Raw genomic sequence first — 26,824 nt, 5'->3', positions numbered from 1 at the left:
AGTTCCCCTGGTTCTGTTGCCCAAGCCACTCAGGGTCCGGGTAGTCGACGGGTCCATACTACTCGATCCTATCACCCAGATCACCATCCCTCTCAGGATGGATGTACCACCGGGACACCATGAGCAGGTGTCCTTCCTGGTGCTTCCAGGGGGGACGGATGAGATCCTACTGGGCCTTCCCTGGTTGAGACAGCATGCTCCTATACTCAACTGGGCAACAGGGAAGATCTCATCCTGGGCAGGATCCTGTAGAGAGCACCTCGTGACTACCGAACCACCCGCTACCATTAGGTCGGTTGGGTCCTCAGGGAATACTGAGGGGCCGGGTCTACCAACACCTTATGAGGCCTACAGGGATGTCTTTTCCAAAAGGGCCGCAGATACTCTTCCTCCCCACCGGCCATATGATTGCCGAATAGACCTGAAGCCAGGCTCCGAGCCCCCTAGGGGCAGAGTGTATCCACTCTCTGCTCCAGAGACGGAGGCTATGTCCAAATATATTCAGGACAGCCTGGCGAAGGGGTTCATTCGCAAGTCTATTTCACCGGCTGGTGCAGGGTTCTTTTTTGTGCAGAAGAAGGAAGGGGATCTGCGCCCCTGTATCGATTACAGGGGATTAAATGCAATCACAATCAAGAACAAATACCCTTTGCCCCTCATTACTGAGCTATTTGATCGATTCCGCGGGGCAAAGGTCTTCACAAAGCTGGATCTACGCGGGGCGTATAATCTAGTGCGAGTCCGAAAGGGCGATGAAAGGAAGACCGCCTTTAACACCAGGGACGGTCACTACGAGTATCTAGTAATGCCCTTCGGACTCTGCAATGCCCCCGCCATATTTCAAGACTTTGTGAATGACATTTTCCGGGATTTGTATCTATCCGTGGTTGCATACCTGGATGACATTCTTATCTTCTCCCCCGATCTTACCACCCATCGGAGGGATGTCATCCGAGTACTTAAGAGGCTCCGCACCCATTCGTTATATGCTAAGCTGGAAAAGTGCGTTTTTGAACAGGAATCTTTGCCGTTCCTGGGGTACATAGTGTCCAGTCAGGGGTTAGCAATGGATCCGGGGAAGTTGGAGACAGTGATGAACTGGCCTGAGCCCCGCTCGCTGAAGGCGATCCAGCGATTCTTGGGGTTTATCAATTATTATCGCCAGTTCATTCCCAACTTCTCGACAGTGGCATCACCCATCATTGCCCTTACCCGCAAGGGCGCTAATCCCAAAGCATGGACACGGGAAACGGTAGAGGCATTTCACACCCTCAAAACTCACTTCTCCAGAGCTCCCATCCTTCATCGTCCAGACATCTCCAAACCCTTTCTACTGGAGGTAGACGCCTCTTCGGTCGGTGCAGGTGCAGTCCTGTACCAGAAAAACGAACGAGGAAGGAAACATCCATGTTTCTTTTTCTCCAAGACCTTTTCTCCGGCCGAGAGGAACTACTCCATAGGGGATAGGGAGTTACTGGCGATGAAACTAGCATTCCAGGAATGGCGGCATCTCCTGGAGGGTGCGAAGCATCCATTTGATGTTTTTTCTGACCACAAAAACCTCACAAACCTCCAGACAGCACAACGCATGAACCCAAGGCAGGCCCGTTGGTCTTTATTCTTCTCCCGGTTCCGCTTTATTATCCGCCACCTGGCCGGTGAGAAGAACGTACGGGCCGATGCCTTGTCACGTTGTATGGTTGTGTTGGAGGAGGACGAGGAGGAGCCTCGTCTTATACTACCCCCGGACAGCTTGAGGATGGTCACTCCCACTTCTTTGGACCAGGTGCCACCTGGCAAAACCCTCGTTCCCCCTGAACTACGGAACGAGGTGCTATCGTGGGCCCATGCCTCCAAGGTCGGGGGTCACTTCGGGGTCAAAAGGACCAGAGACCTGGTGACCAGGCATTATTGGTGGCCGAGACTACCCCAGGACATACAGGAATATGTGGGAGCCTGTATGTCATGTGCTCGGAATAAGCCGTCCCGGCAGAGACCGGCAGGTCTTCTTCACCCACTGCCAGTGCCGGATCGTCCCTGGGAAGTGGTGGGGATGGACTTCCTGGGAGATCTGCCCTAGTCAGCAGGGCACAGGGTCGTATGGGTCATCACGGACCACTTCTCTAAAATGGTCCACTTGGTGCCTCTCCCACGACTCCCGACGTCACGTGCTCTCGCCACCTTGTTCATTCGGCATGTATTTAGGTTGCATGGCATGCCTGACAAGGTGGTGAGCGACCGGGGTCCCCAGTTCGCGTCTCGCTTCTGGAGAGAGCTCTGTAAGCTCCTGCAGATAGAGCTGAACATCTCCTCCGCATACCATCCTGAGACCAATGGACTAGTGGAGAGGACTAATCAGACCTTGGTAACTTACCTCCGCCATTTTATATCCGTGCACCACGACAACTGGGCTAACCTCCTTCCTTGGGTCGAATTTGCCATTAACAATTCGGTCCATGAATCCTCTGGCCAGACTCCGTTCCTACTCAATAACAGACAACATCCCAGAATCCCGGTTCCGATGCCCATTACGTCACCCGATACTAGAGTGGAGGATTGGGCGACCAAGGCCCGGGAGATCTGGGATGACACCCAAGAGGCTCTTAAAAGGGCTAAAGACCGGATGGTGACAACGGCTGATGTTCGCCGCCGCCCTGCACCATCCTTCGCCCCTGGTGACCTAGTATGGCTGTCCTCTAAGAATGTTAACCTACGGGTACAGGCAGCCAAATTCGCCCCTAGGTATCTGGGTCCGTTTAAAGTACTACAGCAGGTAAACCCAGTGGCATATCGACTCCAGCTCCCTCCACGCTGGGCTATAGCTAACACCTTTCACGTGTCCCTCCTGAAACCCGTACGACTTAATAAATTCTCGGGGTCCCTGCCGGCTCAAACCGACTCCCCGTCCGACGACCCTGAGGTGGCAAAACTTGTGGAGACAAAAGTCATACAGGGCAAGAGGTACTACCTCGTGGAGTGGGCCGGCCGTGGTCCAGAGCATAGATCCTGGGAGTTCGAGGATCATATCCGCGCCCCGGGTTTGATAGCGGCCTTCGAGCACGGACAGGGGGGGGGGCCTAGACGGGGGGTAATGTTACATCTCGTGGCTCTCCTGAGGCAAGGACTGAGGCAGTCTCCCATTCCTTGCCTGCCACAAGCACTCCTGCTCAGCAGCGCCGAAGGTCTGCCAGACTGCGCAGTGTGCAGGAGATACCTTCTCAGAGAGGCAGCAGAAGGGTGACACCTAGTGGTTCTCCTGTTACAAGGAGTGAAGCGGTCTCCCATTCCTGGCCTGCCGCAGACTCTCCTGCTCAGCGGCCCCGAAGGTCTGCGAGGCTGCGCAATGTGCAGAGGTTTACTGCTCAGGGAAGCAGTGAGATTCCCGTTATCTCTCCACATTGTGAGACCGAGGATCCCGCCTCTATTTCCCAGAGGCAGGAGGGTGAGCATGTGCAATGCGTGGTGGGTCCTGATTCGCTCACTGACGTCACACGGCTTGATGACAAGGCTGGTGACGTGGTGAATCCTGACTGGCCAGGCTGGGACGTCGTGGACCCTGATTGGGTCAAGTCCGTCATCTCCGCCTCGCGCCCGCCCTCGGGTGGAGCTGCACCTCCTTAAAAGCTCCCCCTGCCATCATGGCGACGCGCGACCGTCCTTCTATGTTTGGATGTCTGGCAGCGTGCTGCCACGCCACTGCTCAGGCATTACTGTCTCTTGTGGGCTTGGCCCTTGCTGCTCCGGCAGTACCTCTTTTGCAGGCCGTGTTCCTGCCTTGCTGCTCCGGCAGTACCCCCGTCAACAGGCCGTGTTCCTGTCCCAGGTGAGCTCCTCAAGTCTCCATTGGACTCACCTGGTTATTGAAAGCACACGTGCGTGGGCACCTCTGTGCTACCCTCGTGCCATATTCTCGTGACTTCCACTGGCACACGTGCGTGGGCACCTCTGTGCTTCCCCGTGCAACAGGTACACCAAGCCGTGAGATCTGTGCCATACAACCCTCACGGGTTAGGGCAGATCGGTGTATATAGATCGTCTGTGACATTCCAGACGATCGCTAGCAGCAACCCGCTCACTCTTCACCCACCATAGCGGCGGTCCCTTACACCGCACAGTGGACCTTGACCGGCGGAAGCAGTCCATTTCCCATCTTGGCACGCTTCCCCGGGTCCCCCTCGTAACACACAAGCACTACTGCACTCATCATCATCCCCGAACACACCCCAACAGTACCATACTCATCATCATCCCCGCACACACGCAGGCACTACCGCACAAATCATCATCACCGCACACACATGCACTCATCATCATCCTCGCACATATGCAGGCAGTACCGCATTCATCATCATTATCACTGCACACACAAGCACTACCGCGCCCATCATCATCCTCGCACACACACAGGCACTACCTGAGTGAAGTCTCCGGTGACAGCGCGGTTCACTTCAGTTGCTGCGTGGAGCTGACACAGCGATCGTGTTCTACGGCACTCTCTGTCAGCTTCATGTAGCAGAGCTGAAAGTGTAGTGTGGATTACTTTGGACCTGGATTGTTGTTTGGGGATTAATAAAGTGGTAAAAGAGGGGGGGTTGTCTTTTACTTCAAATAAAGGATTTTTCGTTTTGTGTGTTTATTTACTTTCACTTACAGGTTAATCATGGAAGGTATCTTGGGGAGACGCCTGTCATGATTAACCTAACCTTATTACCCCGATTGTCACCGCACCAGGGCAATTCGGGATGAGCCGGGTAGAGTCCCGAGTCGGGACTGTCGCATCTAATAGATGCGGCAATTCCGGGTAGCTGCTGGCTGATATTGTTAGGGTGGTGGGCTCCCCATAACGTGTCATTCTCCATCCTGACAATACCAGCCTTCAGTCATGTGGTTTTATCTTGGCTGGTATCAAAATTGGGGGGGAACTGCAGTTGTTTTTTTTTTATTATTTATTTACTTATTTATTTTACTGCACGATATAGACCCGCCCGCTGGCGGCTGTGAGAAAACTTGAGAATTGAATTGTATTTGAATTTTACAAAAATCTGCATTTGTGAACATATACATTTTTGACAGTTCCCTTCCTCACACATTTAGGAAAATGGCTACATTTTTCTGAACTGCAAAAAGCCATCAAAAGTTAAAAAATTAGCCCCAAAAATATTTTTAAACAGTTAAAAAGAAAATCTTGACAGATCCTAAAATCCTACTGACTGTATAGTGCATAGAATAGCATGCCAGGCTATGCTTTTTTTTCCAAAGTAAAAAACAATAGAGAACTAACTGATTCTGGGCATGCTTTACTGATGTTGAGGCATATGCTTTATTTCTGCTATGTGTACACAACAAAATATACAACTGTGTGAACAAATTCCATTTTATTCTTCTTTAATGTTGGTGGTGAATTTTTATCTATCACATTAATAGATCAGTCATGCATATTCATTTGTTTGGGTTTTTTTTTAGAATGATCTCAAGATGTTAAATAAGTGGATGGCAGAAGTAAATGTTTTCCTCAATGAAGATTGGCCAGCACTTGGAGATTCTGAAGCTCTTGAAAAGCAACTAGAACAATGCAATGTAAGTACATGAGACATTAAGTTTAACTGTAAATGATGATAAACTGATTTCTTTGATTACCTGCATTTTAGTACACGTGTACTTATCTTGTTCTAGAAATAACAGTATACAGTGGGTTTTAAATGTTTTTCTTTAATTAATTAAGTACTTTTTTTTAAGGCATTGGTAAACGACATCCAAACAATTCAGCCTAGTGTGAATAGTGTCAATGATGTTGGACAGAAACTAATCAGCAAAGCTGAACCTACGTATCTCCCCAAACTCAAGAAAGATATAGAAAATCTGAACGAGCAATGGGACCTAATATGTAAACAGGTATGTTTGAAGCAATGGGTGGCTCCCATTATTTGGCAATATTGTGTGGCACATGTTAACACAGGTTGGTTACATTATCTACATGATAGGCCTCTTTCACACATCAGTTAAAAACACACATTTTAACACTGATGTGCTAAAGGTGTGTATGTCCCTCAGTGTGCCGTGATTTTGGCACACTTGTGTTCTCCGTGTGCTATCTGTGATAGCCCATGGAGAGCAGAAACTTTATACTCACCTGTCCTCGATGTTGCTGTCCGTTGTGCTGATGTCTACGGGGCTGCGTGCCTTCTCCGGCCGCTGCTGTCTCCCCATTGCTGTTACTTCCAGGTCTTGGTGCAGTGTATATTCATGAGTAGAATGAGTAGGCCCTGAAGCAACTGACAACAGCGCCAAAAACAGCAGTGTTAGAGATAGGTGAGTATAGAAAATCATTTTATTTCACAGGCACGTGTTTTCTCTGGTACGTGTCACACAGATCACATAACTATGTGGTTCATGTGACATCAGTGGTGCTGGAGAAAAATGGACTTGTCTCCATGTGGACAGACATGCGTGTGCCCCGCACAGACACACGGTCCCTGAGAAATCACTGATGTGTGTGCAGACCCATTGATTTTAATGGGTCTGCATATGTCAGTGATTATGGTACATATAAAACGGCAAGATACTGTACATACTGGAATCACTGACAAGTGAAAGAGGCTTTAAAGAAATTGGCTCATACCATAGACCTGGGCATGATGCCGAGCTCATTTATTGACTAAAGACAATAACAGACACAAGTAGCAGATGCACAGATTTAGTGCTGGACCTGGGTAAGGTAAGTCAAGCTCAGTTTGTATTCATGAAACAAGCTGCAACCTTGGGACACGTTTTTAAAACCTGTAAAACACCTTTAATATTTTAATATTGGCCACTTAAACTAATAAAAATCTCCATCATCATATTTAATTATTAAAAATGCCTATTGATATAAACACATTGATGTCAGAAATAGAAATGCATTCATGCAGGGTTATTGCACAAAAACACCAGCATATTATTTCCTTTAATATTTGTTTTACTTATCATTCCATTGTGTTTGCTGTTATACATTTTATTTGTCCTTGAGATAAGTGCCATTTCATTTTATTTCCAATGTCAGGGGTTAATGCACATCTTCTCTGACAAAAACCATGCAGGCACTGCGTGTGTATATTAGAGATGTCCTTATTTATACGCTCTGCATGTTTCCTGCTGTATGTGAACACAACGTCAACTTTTGTTTGTTCTAACGTTCAACAAAACCTTTATGTAGTCCGTTTCCATACTTGGCCAGAAACCTTAACTTGTAATCTAAACGTTTTAACTGTCCTTGCCACTGTCTAGCTTTTGGTTTATGTCTCAATTTAGGCCTACACAAAAAAAGCAGCACTAAAAGGCGGCTTGGAGAAAACATTAAACCTTCGGAAAGATCTGTCTGAGATGCAAGAATGGATTTCACAAGCCGAAGATGAGTATTTAGAGAGAGATTTCGAGTACAAGTCACCAGAAGAGTTACAAAGGGCATTAGAAGAACTTAAGGTATTTGATATATACTTTTTATTTAGTACTATCACTGATACTTTTAGAACTATAGATACTGCTTCTAATACCTCCATTTCAGGACTACTGGCTACACTGAAACTACAATATTTTATTCAGAAAAATATATATTTTTTTAGTTGGGAAGAAATTGATACTAATCTATCCAGAAAGTACACGATAACATTAGATTCAGCCATTGAGTTGTGCTTCACAATCCATTGTGAAGAACTCTTGCTTTTATATTAGACCTTGGCTCTTACAGAGGTCAATGATTGTGAACTGTAGCTGAAGGCAGTTGATTAGCTATTGTACGCTTCACTGAATGTTTGTCTTTTCATGATGAGTGTAATTATCAGCAACAGCTAATTCTATTAGCAATAATAACTACTTATACAAAGACTTATCTTTTTGGGAAATTTAGATTGTTCTTTAGAGATCTAAACAAATAAATTCAGAGTAAATGAAATAATTGCTCAAGTGCAGCATAAATTAAATTGCCACACATTTAACTTCACTGTTACAGGAAGGAATTCTGAGCAACTAAAATGCTTTCTTGTAGGAAGATTCCAGATATCAATATCCTCTGTGGAACTGCAAATATCCAAAACTATTATTTTTTAACAGACTTCAATTCGATTTCGAGCTATGGTGACTTGATGGATGAACACTCTTCTGCATGAATAGATAGGTCCACTAGGGTCTTCTCTGCTATCTTGATAGTATTAAGCCATTGGGTTGCTGGTCTTCCTATTCACCTTGTTCCTTCTATTTTTCTTACCATGATGTCCTTCTCAAGTGATTTCTCTCATTCTGTGATGTGTCCAAAGAAGGCAAGTCTTAGTGATCGTTGATTCAGTTTACATGTCTGCCTTAAGTTGTTCCAATTGTCTCTTCAGGGAGGAAGGAGACAAACTCTAGTGCCACCTATTGGAAGTAGCAATCCTAAAAGTCAAAGTGGCCTTGTAACAAGCCTTTTCATATGACCCAGGATTTATGCCAGATCAGAACCTCAATTTGCAGACACATTGTTTTGGAATGATTGTCCCTCATCAGTGCAAAATATGAGATCTGATCTGGCTGAATGAGAAGCTTAATGGGGTCTAAGGGGAAAACATTTCTCTTTGTGGAGACTGACAAACCAATCTGGCTGTCAGTGGTGAAGAGTCTTACAACTGCAATGCTCCTCTGGTTATATTAAAATTGTCTCTTCAGGAAGGAAGGAGACAAACTCTAGTACCACCTATTGGAAGTAGCAATCCTAAAAGTCAAAAGTGGCCTTTTAACAAGCCTTTTCATATGACCTATTATTTATGCCAGATCAGAAACTCAATTTACAGACACGGTGTTTCGGGATAATTGTCCCTCATCAGTGCAAAGTATGAGATATAATCTGGCTGCATGAGAAGCTCTACTGAGGTCTAAGGGGAAAACATTTCTCCTAGTGGAGACTGACAAACCAATCTGGCTGTCAGTGGTGAGGAGTCTTATAGCTACAATGCTCCTCTGGGTAATATTAAAATTGTCTGTTCAGGGAGGAAGACAAAGAGACAAATTCTAGTGCCACCTATTGGAAGCAGCAATCCTAAAAGTCAAAATAATTTGTTCCAGAATTGATTTGTTTGTTCTTCTTGCCATCGACTATTACAATAAGAATATATTTTTAAAACTTATAGTTACAGATGAGTGAATCAAGCAAAATTTTAATTTGTTTGTTAGCCCGTGAAATTCAATTTACTGAGAAAGTATTCCTAAGAAATAAATATGTTTCATGCTCTGTAGTCTCTTCCAACCTTAGATCATAAATGTAAGGTGACAAATAATAGAAAAAAATATTTATACTCACCTTACATCTCAGCTCTCCGGCCCCTGTACTCTTCACTGTCACTCGTGGAGACCTCATAGTACCTTCTTATTATTGCTGCAAGCTCTGAATCCACAGACCCCCTTCTTACTAGGCTTTGACTTCTACCTCTGATGAGGACTGGGGCAATTCTGAATGTGTAAGGTCAAGGCATCATGACAGCATGAGATGTGCTGTAACCTTGTGCACACATACGCAGAACCATCCCAGGTCTCATCAGAGCTTGGAGTCAAGGCCTAAAATGAACAAGCTGGGGGATCTAGCAGTTTAAAGTGGTGATAAGAAGACATGAGGAGGACCAGATGGGTTACAGTGAGGAATTGAGGTGCTGGAGAGGTGAGAGATAAGGTGAGTATTCTTATTACTTATTTAATGTTTAAAAACCTTTTGATAGCCTCTTACAGTTGAGGAAAATGGCAGCTAGCATATCTCTACTTATAGTTTCTGAAATAAAATGCTTCCATATTGTGGATGTTTTAGCTTTGGCATTGAATCCTTTCATGGCTTATGATGTACTGGTACATCAGAGGTCATGCCAGTCCCTTCAATGCAGACTCGCACGCTGAGCCCGCATGTTTCCCACAAATGTCGGCTGATCTGATCAGTAACAACTGTCATCTCTTATCTCAGTAATGGGAAAGTCTTCACTGAATACAGATTTTACCTCAGAAGAGAGAATTTTGATAATGACTGATCAATTCTGGCAGAGAAAGAAGCTAATTTGTCTGATCAGAAACATTACAAAGTTGCTTATTTTCATATGTTTTATTGATATACAAAATAAAAATTAAAATTATTGTTACCCTTTAAGAGTAGAGTTAAGAGAACCAAAAGTTTAAAGTTTGATGTTCATACCGAACATTGACTTTACAAAGAAAATCAGTGTTCGTGTTTGGGTGCTTTATGTACGCAAACCACTTGATCAAGAATTTCTGTGTATGCTTGGTGCTTGGTCCAGTGCGAGCCCCTTGTAGGGTTTGATTGGCTTACACAGGAGGTAAAATCAGCATTATTGGAAGTAGTGTGTAAAAAAAAAGAGAAAAAAAACACTCTCCCTACCCCGGAAGTGCTCTGTTTAGGCTAAATTCACACAGGGCATCTTTTGCTGCATTTTGGGTGCGTTTTTGAGATCACAAAGATACACCAAAATGCATGCATTTCCTTCTCCCAGCAAAGTCTATGAGATTTTGATTTTGCTGTCCATACTGGACATTTTTTGTTGGCTGAATCTTGGCTGCTTTTTTAAAGATGCACCCCAGATGCAGCATGTCAATTCTTTTTGCATTTTTCCAGCATTTTTGACCCCTTCCAGTCAATAGATTTGACTTAAAAAATGCATTGGACAAAACTAGGTAAAAACCCGGTAATAAAGCGTCAAAAACACGTTTTGCCGTGGTGCGTTTTTGGAGCATTTTTTTGGAAAAAACAGTGCATCTTTGTGGTAAAAAAAGATGCCGCGTGTGAACATACTGTACAGACCAAAAGTTTGGACACACCTTCTCATTCAAAGAGTTTTCTTTATTTTCATGACTCTGAAAATTGTAGATTCATATTGAAGGCATCAAAACAATGAACTAAGACATGTGGAATTAAATACTTAACAAAAAAGTGTGAAACAACTTAAAATATGTCTTATATTCTAGGTTCTTCAAAATAACCACCTTTTGCTTTGATTACTGCTTTGCACACTCTTGGCATTCTCTTGATGAGTTTCAAGAGGTAGTCACCAGAAATGGTCTTCCAGCAATCTTGAAGGAGTTCCCAGACATGCTTAGCACTTGTTGTCCCCTTTGCCTTCACTCTGCGGTCCAACTCACCCCAAACCATCTCGATTGGGTTCAGGTCTGGTGACTGTGGAGGCCAGGTCATCTGGCGTAGCACCCCATCACTCTCCTTCTTAGTCAAATAGCCCTTACACAGCCTGGAGGTGTGTTTGGGGTCATTGTCCTGTTGAAAAATAAGTGATGGTCCAACTAAACGCAAACCGGATGGAATAGCATGCCGCTGCAAGATGCTGTGGTAGCCATGCTGGTTTAGTATGGCTTCAATTTTGAATAAATCCCCAACAGTGTCACCAGAAAAGCACCTTCACACCATCACACCTTCTCCTCCATGCTTCATGGTGGGAACCAGGCATGTAGAGTCCATCTGATCACCTTTTCTGCGTCGCACAAAGACACAGTGGTTGGATCCAAAGATCTCAAATTTGGACTCATCAGACCAAAGCACAGATTTCCACTGGTCTAATGTCCATTCCTAGTGTTCTTTAGCCCAAACAAGTCTCTTCTGCTTGTTGCCTGTCCTTAGCAGTGGTTTCCCAGCAGATATTTTACCATGAAGGCCTGCTGCACAAAGTCTCCTCTTAACAGTTGTTCTAGAGATGTGTCTGCTGCTAGAACTCTGTGTGGCATTGACCTGGTCTCTAATCTGAGCTGCTGTTAACCTGCAATTTCTGAGGCTGGTGACTCAGATAAACTTATCTGCCGCAGCAGAGATGACTCTTGGTCTTCCTTTCGTGGGGCATGTGAGCCAGTTTCTTTGTAGCATTTGATCGTTTTTGCCACTGCACTTGGAGACACTTTCAAAGTTTTCCCAATTTTTCGGACTGACTGACCTTCATTTCTTAAAGTCATGATGGCCACTCATTTTTCTTTACTTAGCTCCTTTTTTCTTGCCATAATATTTCATTATGTAGAAAGAAAAAAATAAGTGTTAACAGTGTAATACTATTTTTTAATCTGATATCCTCTGAACAAGGAAGCAGTGACTTAATTAACCACTAAAGTGGGCTTTTCACACAGCGACATCGCTAGCGATGTCACTGTTGAAAGCACCCGCCCCCGTCGGTTATCACAGGCAAATCGCTGCTCGTGGCGCACAACATCGTTAGTCCCCATCACACATACTTACCTGCTTAGCGACGTAGCTGTTGCCGGCGAACCGCCTCCTTTCTAAGGGGGCAGTTCGTTCGGCGTCACAATGGTGTCATTAAGCGGCCGCCCAACAGAAGCGGAGGGCAAGAGATGAGCGGGCCACACATCCCGCCCACCTCCTTCCCTCCTCATTGCGGGTGGCCGCAGGTGATGTTCCTCGTTCCTGCAGTGTCACACATAGCGATGTGTGCTGCCGCAGGAACGACGAAAAACATCGTACCTGCAGCAGCAACGATAATCAGGATTACAACAGCTGGACAATGGTCAATGATATGGTGAGTATTTTTGATCGTTAACAGTTGTTTGTGGGTTTCACATGAAATGACGTTGTTAACGAGGCCGGATGTGCATCACGAATTCCGTGACTCCAATGACATCTCGTTAGCGATGTTGTTACATGTAAAGCCCGCTTATCACTTACACAGCCTGAAAGGGATGAGCATATCTCCTTTCGCAATCATCCAGCTCAATTCTAGAACTTTGGATTTCCCAGCAATGCATTTGATTATGAGTGATATCATCGGTGCCGCACTCAGGTGATGCCGCATCAGCCTAGCTAATCATAAACTGAGCATGGGATTCCTGAGGTTAATGACATTTGTTCAGTGCGTCTCTTTGTCTCTTTGTTCAGAGAATACTGACCTGGCTCACACATTTAGGCTGCATAAAGCATTCCGCTGATCTCTACTCCCTAACACTAACATAGTGTATATTCTTCTTTATTAATTTCCCAAATGTCATACATACATTCTAGATAAGTTCTAAAATACTGGAAAATATTTGTTTTCTTAACATTCATTTAATCTCACATACTCCAGATGTTTTATGGATGTCGGGTGTGCATACACCATGTAGGAGCGGAGGCCAATTCCTACCCAGCAGCTGTTTATAGTTGATACCCACCTATAATTGATTGCCACTAGCATGGATATCATTAGTGAACCCTCTAGATGCTGCAGATAATGGTGACTATGCAAAGAGCGGGGTGGCCATGGCCGAGGGTCACATCCATCCATGCTCCACCACTCTACAAGCAAAAGGGGGTCCTGGCTGGGTGCATGTAATGTTACCTTAACTATATGCCATTGCAGTCTGCATGCTGCTGCTTGACATGGCAGGCCAGGACCCAGCAAAGTAGAAATGAATGACAGAGACTGGAGTGCAAAAATCAACTTTTCTTTACAGCACAAACTAGTGAATTGCTTGTATATCAGACAGCTGGCATTACACTTTAAAAATATGTTGTATGCACAATCCAGAGGCAGGCCCTTCATGGTTCTATGTGGTGGTACTCTTTTTCTGTCACATGTTGCACTAAACTAATAGACAAGTGGTTCCAAAACTCTAGTCTTCATGGCTTCCAATGAGTCATGTTATTAGGATTTCCTTAATATTGCACAAGTGATGACTTGATAAAGATTTAATCACCTGTTCAATGCTAAGGAAATTCTTATAACATGACCTGTTGGGGGGTCTGGGGACTAGAGTTTGGAAACACTGCAGTAGACCATAATGGTCGCCTCCATCTTCTCTTCTGAGCACTGAAAGGGTTGAGGTGAGTAGCTATGACCCCTCAAAGCTGATCTCAACTTCAAATTAATGTGGGCCACACACACTTTGGTGTGCCGTTGCATCTTTAATTCCTCATAGGAGATCACATGTCCCAGACTGGCCATCTTCCTCTCTATGATCTTCAATTCTGGCTACATTTCCAATTCTTATCTAGTGTAGATAATGCTCACTTTAGGCCACACTTGCCTGAGATAATGAATCCTTCAATAATTTGATACTTGTTCACTCTAAAACAATACCCATAAACAATGCTGATCTGTGAACAATAGGACAGTAAATCCTTTCCTTTTATGTGGTTTTAACAAAGGGGTACTTTGCACGTTGCGACATCACTAGCATTGGCTAGCTATGCCGAGCACGACAGTACCTGCCCCCGTAGCACATGCAATATCTTGCCGTAGCGAACATTATTGCTACGGCAGCTTCACACGCACTTACCTGCCCTGCTTCGTTGCTCTGGCCGGCGATCTGCCTCCTTCCTAAGGGGGCGGGTCGTGCGGCATCACAGCAACGTCACATGGCAGGCGGCCAATAGAAGCAGAGGGGCAGAGATGAGCGGGACGTAAACATCCCGCCCACCTCCTTCCTTCCGCATAGCCGGTGGAGGCAGGTAAGGAGATGTTCCTCGCTCCTGCAGCTTCACAAACAGCGATGTGTGCTGCTGCAGGAACTAGGAACAACGACGTATCTCCTATTGATGCGACATTATGAAAATGAGCGACGCTACACAGATCACCGATTTTCACCGCTTTTGCGATCGTTTATCGGCACATCTAGGCTTTAGACGTTGCAAAGTCGTTACCGGCGTGGGATGTGCGTCACTTTCGATTTGACCCTGACGATATCGCAGTAGCGATGTCGCAGCATGCAAAGTACCCCTAAGTGCCTAACAATCAGCTTTCAATTTTCTATGCCCACATAACTCCTCTCATCATCTGCTGTCCACAATATTAATATTACCTCTGTCAAATGGCAAGTGCTGCAGGCCAGCAAATAGATTAAAGCAAATATAAAACATGACAATGCATTGTATCACTATAGGATCTTCAAGATCAGTGTCAACAGCTTCTCCACTCCTTTACAACTGCAGAATCTAAATGCTCTAACAAAGGGAGAAGGCCTATGAAACTCCATTCACCTACCATAGGAAAATGGGATACAAATTAGTTGCCATGGCAACAGGGAGCCTAATGAAGTCCTTAGTATCTGCCATCTGCCATTAAAATCTGCAACAGATTTGATAAAGCATTATAAGAGTGCTAACTGGATAGCAAGTACATCAACTTGGAACATCTCTGTTTCATGAGGGAAAAAGAGTAAGAGCTTTCTAAATGCTTCTCATATTTGTAAAGAAGGTCAAAAGCCACTATGTTTATAAGGGATCTGTTCCACTTTCGTTTTGCATGGATGAGTGCAATCCAATAAAAAAATCGGATTGCTCTCACTCTAGTGGAAAACTAAGGGTCAGTGTCCATCTGCGATTGATGTTTCATGCTATATCAGCAGGAGAAATGAATTGCAGCATGCTGCATTTGGCAGTGAGTCTTGGCTGACCTGCACCCATACGACTCTATGGGTATGTGTGAAAGATCGCATTGCACTCGCATGTAATCTGAGTACAGTGCAATATATGCAGTGACAGGCAGCGGAGGAGATGGGGAGAAGGTGTTCCCTCCCTCTTCTTTGAGGATGTAATATGATCGCAAGATCGCATCACAGTCGCATGACCCTTGGCTGATGCTCGCAACAGAGGGTCATTAGCATATCACTTCTGATGCTCTCACAACAGAAGCTATGCACAAGTAGAACCGAGGCCTAAGATAGAGAGCGTAAGTAGTGTCTTCTAGCATTCTTCCATTTATAGACATAAGGAAATATACTATTATTCTGTGATTAATGAGTCTCCTACTAGTGGAAACCTCATCAATCCCAAGAGCAAAGGTGCTGTGGACAACACTGGATTAAGAGTGGTAATATATTAAATAAAATTATGCAGATAATATCTTATCAAGGATTACATAATCTGGTTAAAATCTTCAAGATAAAGAGATCTGTATGGAGTTTTCACTGCATTAGTTATATTTTAATTGCATGGAGTGAAAAGAGTAAGCCAATCTGGAAAATATACTTATTCTGTATATATGTGATGGACCGGTGGTGTGGCAGTTGTAAACTGTGCTGAAGTTCTATTAATATGGTACTCAACATTATCGAGTGTTGTAAAGTATTATTTAAGGTATTAATGGATGAAACTGATAGACTAGTGAGAGACATTAACAAATACAAGTTATGTCCATGACTCTGGCAAGTCTTTAGGCAATCTCATTCACTTACAATTAAAATTTCCAGGTAATCTTGCCTTTAAGATCCACTTGATCGAATGACATTTTCCATCATTCTGCATACACCAGTGCAGACCAGGATGTAACTTCATACAATACTTTGCATTTCTTTGTATCTTTTAAATCACTTTTTTGTTGTCTTGGGGTGTTTACTGACCTACTGTATTTTGGACCAAATTTTTCCACATGGCCCTTATTGCAAAAATATTGTAAGATTTGTCCAAATACTCTAGGCATACATAAAATCAATCCAAAATGGAGGGGGGAAGTTTGTCTGGAGTTAATCTGGAGAAAAGTCTTGCCATTTTTTGGCAAATCAAGTAACATGCGACACAACAAAAAAAATTGGCTAAAAAGCAATGATGAATTTGGTCCAAAATCTTAACCAGCAATGGTATTTTACCCATGTGCATATTATATTTATTTTGTAACACATATGATTTAGAAGGGTAATGCAATAGTAAAAATTTGTGTTTGATATTTCTTATAGTTTGTCCTTACTGTAATGATAATAAACTTCATAGAATTTGGAACCGTGCTGATGTTCCAGAAACTTCTGCCTTTTTACTAATCTGTGGAGTGATTATTGCCTGCTCAATAAACTTTGTTTTCTGTCTAAAAAAAAATAATACATTTTCAAAAAATAACCTTTTCTTGTTTGCAGAGGGCAGAAGAAGACGCTTCACAGAAACAAGAAAAAGTGAAACTTTTGACGGAGTCTGTGAACAACTTCATTGCAACAGCGCCATCTGCTGCCCACGAGCCCATAAAGAAAGAACTGGATGAGCTAGTCACCAACTATGAAAGACTATGCAGCAGGTTAAATGGAAAGTGTGAAACGCTACAGGTTAGTTTATCTGTGCTAGGATCCATAGGAATGTTATAAAGATCTTATTTTTTAATCTTTCAGATAAATACAAATTTCTCTTACTGCCACATAGTAAATAAAAGTTAAATTAGTGAGCATTCAGATTTCAGTAGTAGTAGAACAGAGTAGAACAGAATATCTGAGGCATCAAAATCAGTAGCTTATAAGAAACCTGTGTTAGGCCCTGTACGCACGCTGCGGATTTACAGCGAATTTTGCAGCGGATTTGCCGCGGAATTGCTGCAGAAAATGTGTCTAACATTGCTGTAGTCATTCCCCAGCAAATCCTATGGGTTTGAAAAACTGCTGTGCGCACACTGCATTTTTTTTATACCCGCGGATTTACCTGCGGATTTTCCGCTACGGAATTAATGAGCATGTCACTTCTTTTCCACAGGTGCCTGCGTTTTTTGCCATAGATAATGGTAAAAAAATGCGAGGACCAACTTGCGGTAAATCCGAGGTAAATTTGTGGCAAAACCGCGGCAAATCGCAGCAAAAACGCGGTGCAGTTTCACTGTGGTTTTTACTGCGGGTGCGGGATTCTTTCAGAGGGTCCGGTTTTATCTTAAGAAAAAGGCACTTTCTAGTGCGCACATGGCCTTATAGAGTTGCTGGTAAATCAAAGCATTTTTTGTTGGTTCCTGATTTGACTTGTTGTACATGATTAAAATGCATCTACATATGCATCAGGTATTTCTGTTCTGCTAAATTATTAGAATGCAGAATTTTGCATCCATACCTTCTTATTTACTATAAAAAATGTTTTCTTCCCTTTGATAAAGTTTACAAAGTGCGAGTAACAATAAAACTGGCTGCATTGGTCACACAATGACCCAACCAGAGGAGGAAGAGAAGAGGGAAACCCAGAAAGCTACTTGGAGAAACAACTGAGCAAAAAGCTCTTCTAAAAACAAAACTAACAAGGTTGCTAGCAATAATGGGGTACTTGCCTATATGGAAATGTGACCTAACTGATTTAAAAGGAAACTGGCTTCAGTGGGTTAATGATAGTGGCTTTTATAGGAATCAGTCTGTAGAAAAAAAAAGGGAGGTAATTCAAGAGTCTATTATAGACTAGGGTGAGATGTTCATATCCTTATAGTAGTAAAAGGAATAATGGCACAATACATGCTAAGTGCTGATTATTTTGTGGGTGTTGTTGATATTTTGATTAGATGATACAACTTATAGTCTTGGATACAGAGAATAGTGAGAAACTTGCAGAACTAATCGCATGTAAAGCTGTAACAACGAAAAAAGTGTGTACAGTTTGTGTGGTATAACAAGAATTCCTGAGGAAGAAGACTCACAAGACTTTGATACTAGTTGGACTATTTTTTCCTGCAGAGGCTTCCATAAGCCTTAGCATTATGATGTCCCCCGCTCTACTGCAACTCGTGCCAGGTATCAAGAAACGCCTTCATACGAGGCCCTGGTTACCAACGCGTGCCTCTGCTCTCCACGCTACCTCGCTGGTCTGTGTTCTCGGCGTCCTGCTTAGACCAGCTTTAACTAACCACAGGCACTCACAACTTCATGCCGTAGCAGTTGTGGACTTACATTTTCAAGGGGTGCACTTCTACAAAGGCAATTTCTATTCTTATCATTGCAACCTTGTTAGCTTTCTTCTTAGAAGTGCAGTAGAGCCTTAATATATATAATTTTTGTATTTTCCTTTTGACAGGGATACACAGCCCTTGCCTTCTACCTGCAGCTCTACAGTCAGATCAATAAATCTTTTTGTATTTCCTCCTAGTGTGAGCGCTGGTGGATTTTTGTTTATATATACCTTATTTTCCGGTGTATAAGATGACTTTTTAACCCCTGAAAATCTTCTCAAAAGTCAGGAGTCATCTTATATGCCGGGTGTCGTCTTATATGGCGGTGCATGGTGCTGCAGGAGCCCAATTTTTAGTAATGCCCTCCTGCCGGTCCCCTTCTTACACATAATAAACATTATTCTCCCCTGTCCTCTATTCCCGCAGTGCCTTCAGCTTCTTCTGGCAGACTGCAGCCTCATAGACCCCTCCGCGATGGCATCCTGTACACGGGGCCGCCACCACCACTGCCGTCATGGCTTTACTGCTGTTGAATGCTTTGCAGTGCCATAAAGCATTCAACTGCAGTAAAGCACTGACAGCAGCAGCGTTGGCGGCCCCGTGTACAGAACGCAATAATGGAGGGGTCTATGGGCCTCTGGTCCACAAGAAGCACTCCTCCATGATCGTATCCCATATATGGGGCTGCTATTGACAGCGCTTTAGTGCAGTTGAATGCGGCACCCCAAAGCATTCAACTGCAGTAAATCCATGACGGCAGACAGCAGCCCCGGGCATCAGATGCTATCGCGGAGGGGTCTATGTACCTTGCGATCTACAAGAAGCAGCAGAGGTTACTGCGGGAATGGAGGAGAGGTGAGAATAATGTTTATTATGTGTAAACAACAGCATAATAGGGGACAAGAAGGGAACCAGGAGGAGGGCATTACTAAAAAATGGGATCGTTGCTACAAGGGGAGGAAAAGGATGGGCACATTACTAAACAATGGGCACATTACTCTGGTCGGATTATACTCGATCATGTACGGTATATCCCAAACTCTATATTTTAACTGGAAAAGTTGGGGGTCGTCTTATACGTCCAGTTGTCTTATACGCGGGAAAATACGGTATGTTTAAATGCAAACTGTCTTATCCTTTCTTGAAATTATTTGTCAAGATTGTTGGGAGGCCACCAAACACATTGTTTTATTAATTGGTCCTCCAAGTTTGCAGGTTTGACTGACTGAGGTCAATGGAGGCTTCATACCATGGTGAACTTGTTTTTGAGCTTTTGCATTTTTCTCCCCTTTTTTGAAGAGCCTTCATGTTTTATTTTCCACCAACAGAGCCAAATGGGAGCTTATTTTTGCTGCAATAAATAAAAGTTGTAGTTTTGAATATTTATTTATTGCAAGGCAAGGAGAAAATTCCTGGTGTGGTAGAATAGTGGGAAAAAACACAATGTTGCCATTGATTTTAGATTTTGTCATTATTACAGTTCATTGTGTGGTAAGAATGACTTGGTAATGTCATTTCTCCACTCAGTCTGATTGATGAGATACAAATACTTACAAAGTTTTGCATTACTCTAATGGGTTAAAAAATGTTGAACTTGGTTTGTATTGTAATTTTCCTAGACCCATAGCTTTTTTTCCCCATTGATGGAGTTGTAAGCAATTTTTTTTTATTTCTTTGCACAGAAAGTTATAGTTTTTAGTACTACTCACTACTTTGGATCACTTTTTGTTGCATTTTTTGGTGGAGGTGTAGTGACTAGAAAATGTCTATTATGTTGTTTGCATTTTTTTTTTGTTTACATCCTGTACCATATGGGTCAAATAACTTTATGTTTTAATCAATTGGACAATTGGACTTTTTCCGAATGTGGCAATATCTCATATGTTTATTTTTTGTGTGTTTTAATTATATACTTTTAAAGCCAGAAAGTGTAGAGATTAAAAAAAATTATGTTTTGATTATTTTTCATACTTTTACTTTATTTTGTCCACCTAATGGACTTGAATCAGTAATTATTTTCCTTAAATACTGCTGGTGGAGGTTAATAGAGGCATTTAAGGAGTTTAATAGCAGAAATCAGAGCAGGTCATGATCACTGCTTTTATAGCAGGATGCTGTCTGTATAACAAAGCTGGCACCCACCATGTGTAAAACTGGCTGATCACGAAATAGTACTTACTAATACATCTTATGTTGGAAGCAGTTAAAATGTAGGTTTAATAGATTCAAGATAGCTGGAGAGATAAGGCTGTTATATTGTACAAAGAAGAGATACTGCTACACAGTGCATTAACATTTAGACCATATACTGTGACAAAAGCACCATTCATAGCACCATCACAAAACAGCTTTGCTATATTTTGGTAATCATAAATATAAGAGTCTGACTCCTTGTAACTACTAGTGGAAATGTTAAAAAGAGTCTCTAGAGGCTGCACCAATGCAGGAGCATTCAGCAAAGACTGAGGAGTAAGAGGTTTAACTCCATAACTAGAGATGGGCAATCCTGAGGTTTGGTTTTCGAACTTAACATCAAATTTAAAAATCAAATTGTGAGTTTGGAGTTCGGATGCTTTACGTGCGAACTTCACTCATGCAAGCAATGCTGTGCTTAGGTATGCTTGGTGCTCAGCCCTGCACAAGCCGCTAGCAGTGTTTGAACGGCGCACACTGGGGGTAACATCAGCATGGTTAGATGTAGCGTGCCACCCAAAAGATTTTTTGAAAAAGCCCATCCACCCTTTCCCCGGAAGTAATCTGCTTATGGCTGGCTGTATGTTGGCAGAGATTCAAATTGCCAATCAGTGACTTTTTCCGGGGTTCAGGTCAAGCTTGAACAAGTGGAGGCTTGACTCATTTGCTGAACTGAACCTCTATGGAACCACTCATCTTTATCTGTAACCCCAATTTATGTACATCCCTATCTTCAAGGGTGGTCCTCTCAGAAAAAATAGCTAATAAATAGATACAGGAAATTAATGAAATAACAAACCATCATAGGAAAGTGTGCTCTATTTCAAAGGTGCTTTTTCAAAACAAATGGTGTTTTGGAGAGGTTTCTGTGGCTTAAGACACGTTTTGTAGCTGATGATATGTAATGGTGCTTGTATGAGTATTATGATTATAATATTATGCTAACATATTACAGGAGGTATGGAAATGTTGGCTAGAGCTATTGTCCTACTTGGAGGCTGAAAACAAATGGATTGATGAAACTGAAGAAAAGTTGAAAACCACAGAGCAACCTAAAGGGTCACCAGAAGAGATTTCCCAGGCTTTAAAGGTTTGTATTGAAATGATATTGATTAAAATGTTATGGCAATTTTGCTGTCTAATTAAATTAATTAGCATGTATAATTAGTTAACAACATCAACCGTGTCAATTATTTATTGCAAGCTGAAATTGGGATTCTGCTTGAAATCTCTTGTTGAAGACAAATAATTAATTCTTCTGATGTTACTTGGAAAGGTGAAGAGTGTTTATGCATGTTAAATTAATCACAAATAAAGTATTGAAAATCATTGCCTTGCCAGGTTTTCCATTTCCCACTCATGGTTCAATGCCACTTAAAGAAGTACTCTCAATTATTTTTTGTTTTCCAGAATCCTGTGTAAATGTTACTGTTGTGTAGAGTCAGGTTGTTAATGTACTCACCACTCACAATTTTTCCCAGTTTCCATCACCTCTCTGCTCCTCTTATGAGTCTCATAACAGCGAGTCACACTCTCTTGATTATACTATGCTCTATATGTGAGCCGCAAATCCTTTTTACAATATAGGCCTATGGAGTTTCGTTCTGATGTCCATGGGCTTACAGTACATTGTAAATGCCCACTTGTGGGTCACAGACAGAGCAGTGTGATCCAGAGGGTCTGAATCGCTTTCAAGTAGCTCAAAAGTAGGAGCAAAACAGTGCTGTGTGAGTACATTAACACCCCAAGGCTACTTTTACATTTACAAAGGTTTAGATAGAAAAAAAAAATCTTTTTTTACACTATAAAAATATAGATATTGTGCTAAATTGAGCATATAAATAGATTTGTATGTAGTAGCATTCTGTACAGTCCTCAAAGCAAATGTTTGTGCTTCAGACAAAATTTTTGTGGACTTAAAGAGGAGGTTCACCCTTTTCATTACTGGCCACATCAATGTTATGTTGAGAAACAGGGTTTCTCTCAAATAACTTGTATTTTCCAATAGTTCCTGTGAGCTGCGCTATTGCGGTCTGCTCACCCCTTCATGTGACCCCTAAGCTCCATGACCTCTGGGATCTGGTGATGTCATGTCAACTTACTGTTGAACTGCCATCACTGCAGTTGGCCCCAGTCTCCGTGAGCCACTGGACTGTTGGAGGAATTTCACCGCTGAACGCAGCCCAGCATCACTCCTGCTTGCGGCTCTCTGCAGTGACGGAGGAAGCAGGGAGATGCTGGGCTGTGACGCTGGGCTTTGATGAGCATTGAAACACCACCCACAGCCCAGTCACTCAGGAAAACTTCGCCCAGCCTCAGTTGACGTGACATCACCGGACATCAGAGGTCAAAGAGCCCGGGACTCACGCAAAGGGGTTGAGCGGACTGCAATAGTGCTGCTCACAGGCACTATTGGCAGCATAAAGTATTTGAGAGAAACCTTTTTTCTCAACATAATAACAATGTGGCCACTAATGAAAACAGGTGAACCACCTCTTTAACCCCATAAGGACTTGGCAATTTTTTTTATTTTTGCTCTTTCACTTTATCCTCCTCTTATTCCACAAGCCATAACTTTTTTCTATCAATGATGAGTTGCACTTTTGAATTACATCATTCATTTTATCATATGATGTAATCATAAACAGCAAAAAAATTCCAAATGTGATTTAATAGAAATATTCTATTCTGCAATTTGTTTTTATTTACAGCATTCATTTTACCATAAAACTGGCCTGGCAGTTTGATTCTCCATGTCAGTATGATTATTTAGATACCAAACAAGAATAGTTTTTGTTTTATTGAAGTGGTGAAAAAAAATCTGAAGTTTTTTTTTAAAAAAAAAAAGCTTGCTTCCGTCATGACTAGAGTTGATCGAACCCGCCAAAAACCGGGACCGGTGGATCACTGCCAGATTTTTAAAAGAAGTCAATCTGCTCCAGAATCCGGTGCCGATATAAGTCAATGGGGACCGGAATCCGGAGATTAAAATAGTTTCTGGAGGAGAAGGGGGGGAGGGGATAGGGGGGTAGGAGCGAGCGTGGCATACTTACCGAGGCTGTGTCATGGCGGCAAACTTCTTCCGGGTCACGCTTTTCCCTTCCGGCCGACAATTCAATATTTACTACTTTGCCCACCCGCCGGCGTGTGTAATTGGTTGCAGTGAAACGCGCCCACATCCTGAGTGGCAGTCTGTCAGCAGACTGCAACCAATCATAGGTGGCAGTGTGTCAGCTGACTGCAACCAATCATAGGTGGCAGGACAGCCGGTGGGCGGTGCAGTGTATCCTTAGCAAGCGTGACTCCAGCTTTTTTTTTTATTTAAATAAATAATTTAAAAAAAAAGCAACGTGCGGTTCCCCCTAATTTTCATCCCCAGTCATGATAATGCCGGCTGGAGGCTGGTATTCTTAGCCCGCAGCCGCCCGGCATTGCTGCATCTATTACATGTGATAATCCCGGTGCATTAACGGCCCTTCCCGTTGGCCTGATGCGGTGCCAATCGGGCCAATAAGGGGTTAATAACAGTGCACAGCTGCACTAAGCTCTAGGTTTGTGATGGCACAGGCGTTTATGAGATACCTGCATCTCAAACCTGTAAATGAATGTAAATAAGCACAAACACAAAGAAAAATCCTTTATTTGGAATAAAGTACAAAACGCACCCTCCTTCACCTCTTTATTAACCCCAACACCCTGCAGCTCTGGCGTAATCCACACGAGGTCTCATGACGACACATCTAGCTCTGCTACATCTCACAGCTAGCAGCCTATGAGAAGACTGCCAGCTATGAGTATAGCCTATTACTGAGCCGTGATGAGCGATGCCTGCAATAGAGACTGTCACTGGCTGGGGCATGTCTGTCTGCAACCACTCACAGGAGGCAGGATGGCCGGTGGGTAGGGAAAGCAGTGCAAGTGTCTGTGGGTCAGTATGGTGAACGTTCATGTGTTTTAGAAACACATGTACACTCCTGTCAGAAGAGTGCCGCTGTGTCGGTGATGCGCTGTCAGACTCGTGTGGGTCTGCCAGGCATGACATCACCCGGCACAGCCTGCTGTTCTCTGAACATGAGCGTGCATGTACCTAGAAACACATGCACACTCCTGTCAGAAGTGTGCGCAGCTGTGCTGCGATGTGAAACTCACAGGAGTCCCTCGTAAGTGTGACTGCGGCCTAAGAAAAACCGCATGCGACCTTTTCTTTTTTTTATTTAAATAAATAAGGAAAAAAAAAAACAACGTGCTGTTCCCCCCAATTTTCTTCCCCAGCCATGATAATGCCGGCTGGGGGCTGGTATTCTCAGCCCGCAGCAGCCCGGTATTGCCACATCTATTAGGTGTGACTTTCCAGGTGATTTACCGATCCTTCCCATGGCCTGATGCAGTGCCAATCGGGGTAATAAGGGGTTAATAACAGCAAACAGCTGCTACTAAGCCCTAGGTTTGTGGTAGCACAGGCGTCTATGAGATACCTGCATCACAACCTGTAAATTAATGCAAATAAACACAGACACAGAGAAAAAATCCTTTATTTAGAATAAAGTACAAAATCCACCCTCCTTCACCACTTTATTAACCACCAACACTCTGCAGCTCCGTCGTAATCCACACGAGGTCCCACGATGACACATCCAGCTCTGCTACATTACACAGCTAGCAGCCATAGACAAGACTGCAAGCCATGAGTGTAGCCTATTACTGAGCCGTGATGAGCGATGACTGCAGGTAGATACTGTCACAGTCTGGGGGGCGTGTCAGCCTGCAACCAATCACAGACAAGAGGATGGCCGGTTGGCAGTGAAAACATGAAAGCTGTGTGTATACATGCACAGTACAGGATGTGAATGCATGACCTGGAAGCAGTGAGCCACCATGACACGGAGTCTCGGTAAGTATGAAACTCTCACTTATTTCTTCTTTATTTTTACTTTAATTGCCAAATCCCGGGCCCGGGTCCGGCACTCAGATATCGTTGAAACCGCGCGGATCCGGACTTTTACTTTTGGATATCGAGTTGTGTGAGTGCTTGAATTTTGCTCCCCAAGCTGATGTTTTCATTGACATTATATTGGGGTATATTCGAAGTTTTGATCACATGTAATAACATTTTTCTCTAATGTTGCGGCTGCAGAATAACTGCAATTCTGGTGTTTAGATTTTTTTCTCGTTACGCTTTTTAACAATCAAATTATTTTACTTTACATTTTGATAAACCAGACTCTTACCAATGCAGCAATAATACTTGTGTGTTTATTTATTTAATTTTTTATTTTATTTTCAATGGGGAAAAAGAGGGGTGATTTGAACTTTTGTCATTTCTGATTTTTTTAAATATTTTTTAAAAAATAGTTTATTTTTATTTTTTACTGTTTTTTGGGACTTTGAGCTTTGATCATCTGATCGCTTGTGCTATACAGAGTAGTACATTAGCACTGCTCTGTATTGCAGAAATCACAACCTCCTATGATTGCCATCTCACAGCAGGCTTTTCCAGGAGTATTGTCAAAGGGGGTCATCAACTAACCTCTGGCTGTCAGGAAAACCCATTTATGCCCCTCAATCAAATCATGGGAGCACCAATGGGAGCAAGGAATGACATGTCCCCCTGCCAGCGCATGTTAAATCCTGCTGGCAGAGATTAACAGTGGGATTTACCTGGATAACAACCACAGACAGATCTCTGAAGCACCAGCATCTGTTAGAGGCACATGTTGGCTGATAAAATCAGCTGATGTGTGCACTGACAGAGGCAGGTGTGGCATGCAAGACCGCATCAAAGGCAGAGAGACAAATCATAACATACATTGTGTATCATGAGTCGCTACAGGAGTTGTCCTTTCAAAAACCAAAAGGTTGCAGAGATCATAAATAACAAACAGAGCTGTTACCTTCCCTTAATCTGGGGTTGCCTTTTTCCACTTCTCCACACTTTGTTGATTGGCTGCAGAGGTGATGTTCACTGCTCACTCCAAACATTGTGCTTTTAAAATTATAAGATTAAAAAAAACACACTATGCAAATGAGTATTT

At 43.1% G+C, this 26,824-nt stretch overlaps 1 protein-coding gene across 9 annotated transcripts in view; it reads left to right on the top strand.

The window, feature by feature from the left end:
• DMD (dystrophin) overlaps positions 1–26,824 on the top strand; it is a 4,177,531-nt gene that overhangs the window by 1,691,919 nt on the left and 2,458,788 nt on the right. For all 9 annotated transcript variants that reach the window (XM_075336500.1, XM_075336497.1, XM_075336505.1 and 6 more), the window contains 5 exons: positions 5,464–5,577; positions 5,737–5,892; positions 7,288–7,458; positions 16,834–17,016; positions 21,748–21,882. In XM_075336500.1, coding sequence (XP_075192615.1) covers positions 5,464–5,577; positions 5,737–5,892; positions 7,288–7,458; positions 16,834–17,016; positions 21,748–21,882 — 759 coding nt within the window. The remainder of the gene's footprint in view (positions 1–5,463; positions 5,578–5,736; positions 5,893–7,287; positions 7,459–16,833; positions 17,017–21,747; positions 21,883–26,824) is intronic.

Source organism: Anomaloglossus baeobatrachus, chromosome 2 (genome assembly GCF_048569485.1).
Source record: "Anomaloglossus baeobatrachus isolate aAnoBae1 chromosome 2, aAnoBae1.hap1, whole genome shotgun sequence".
NCBI classification, from domain to species: domain Eukaryota; kingdom Metazoa; phylum Chordata; class Amphibia; order Anura; family Aromobatidae; genus Anomaloglossus; species Anomaloglossus baeobatrachus.
Note: the sequence above shows the minus strand (reverse complement) of the source record. Positions and strands in the feature narration are given on the sequence as shown.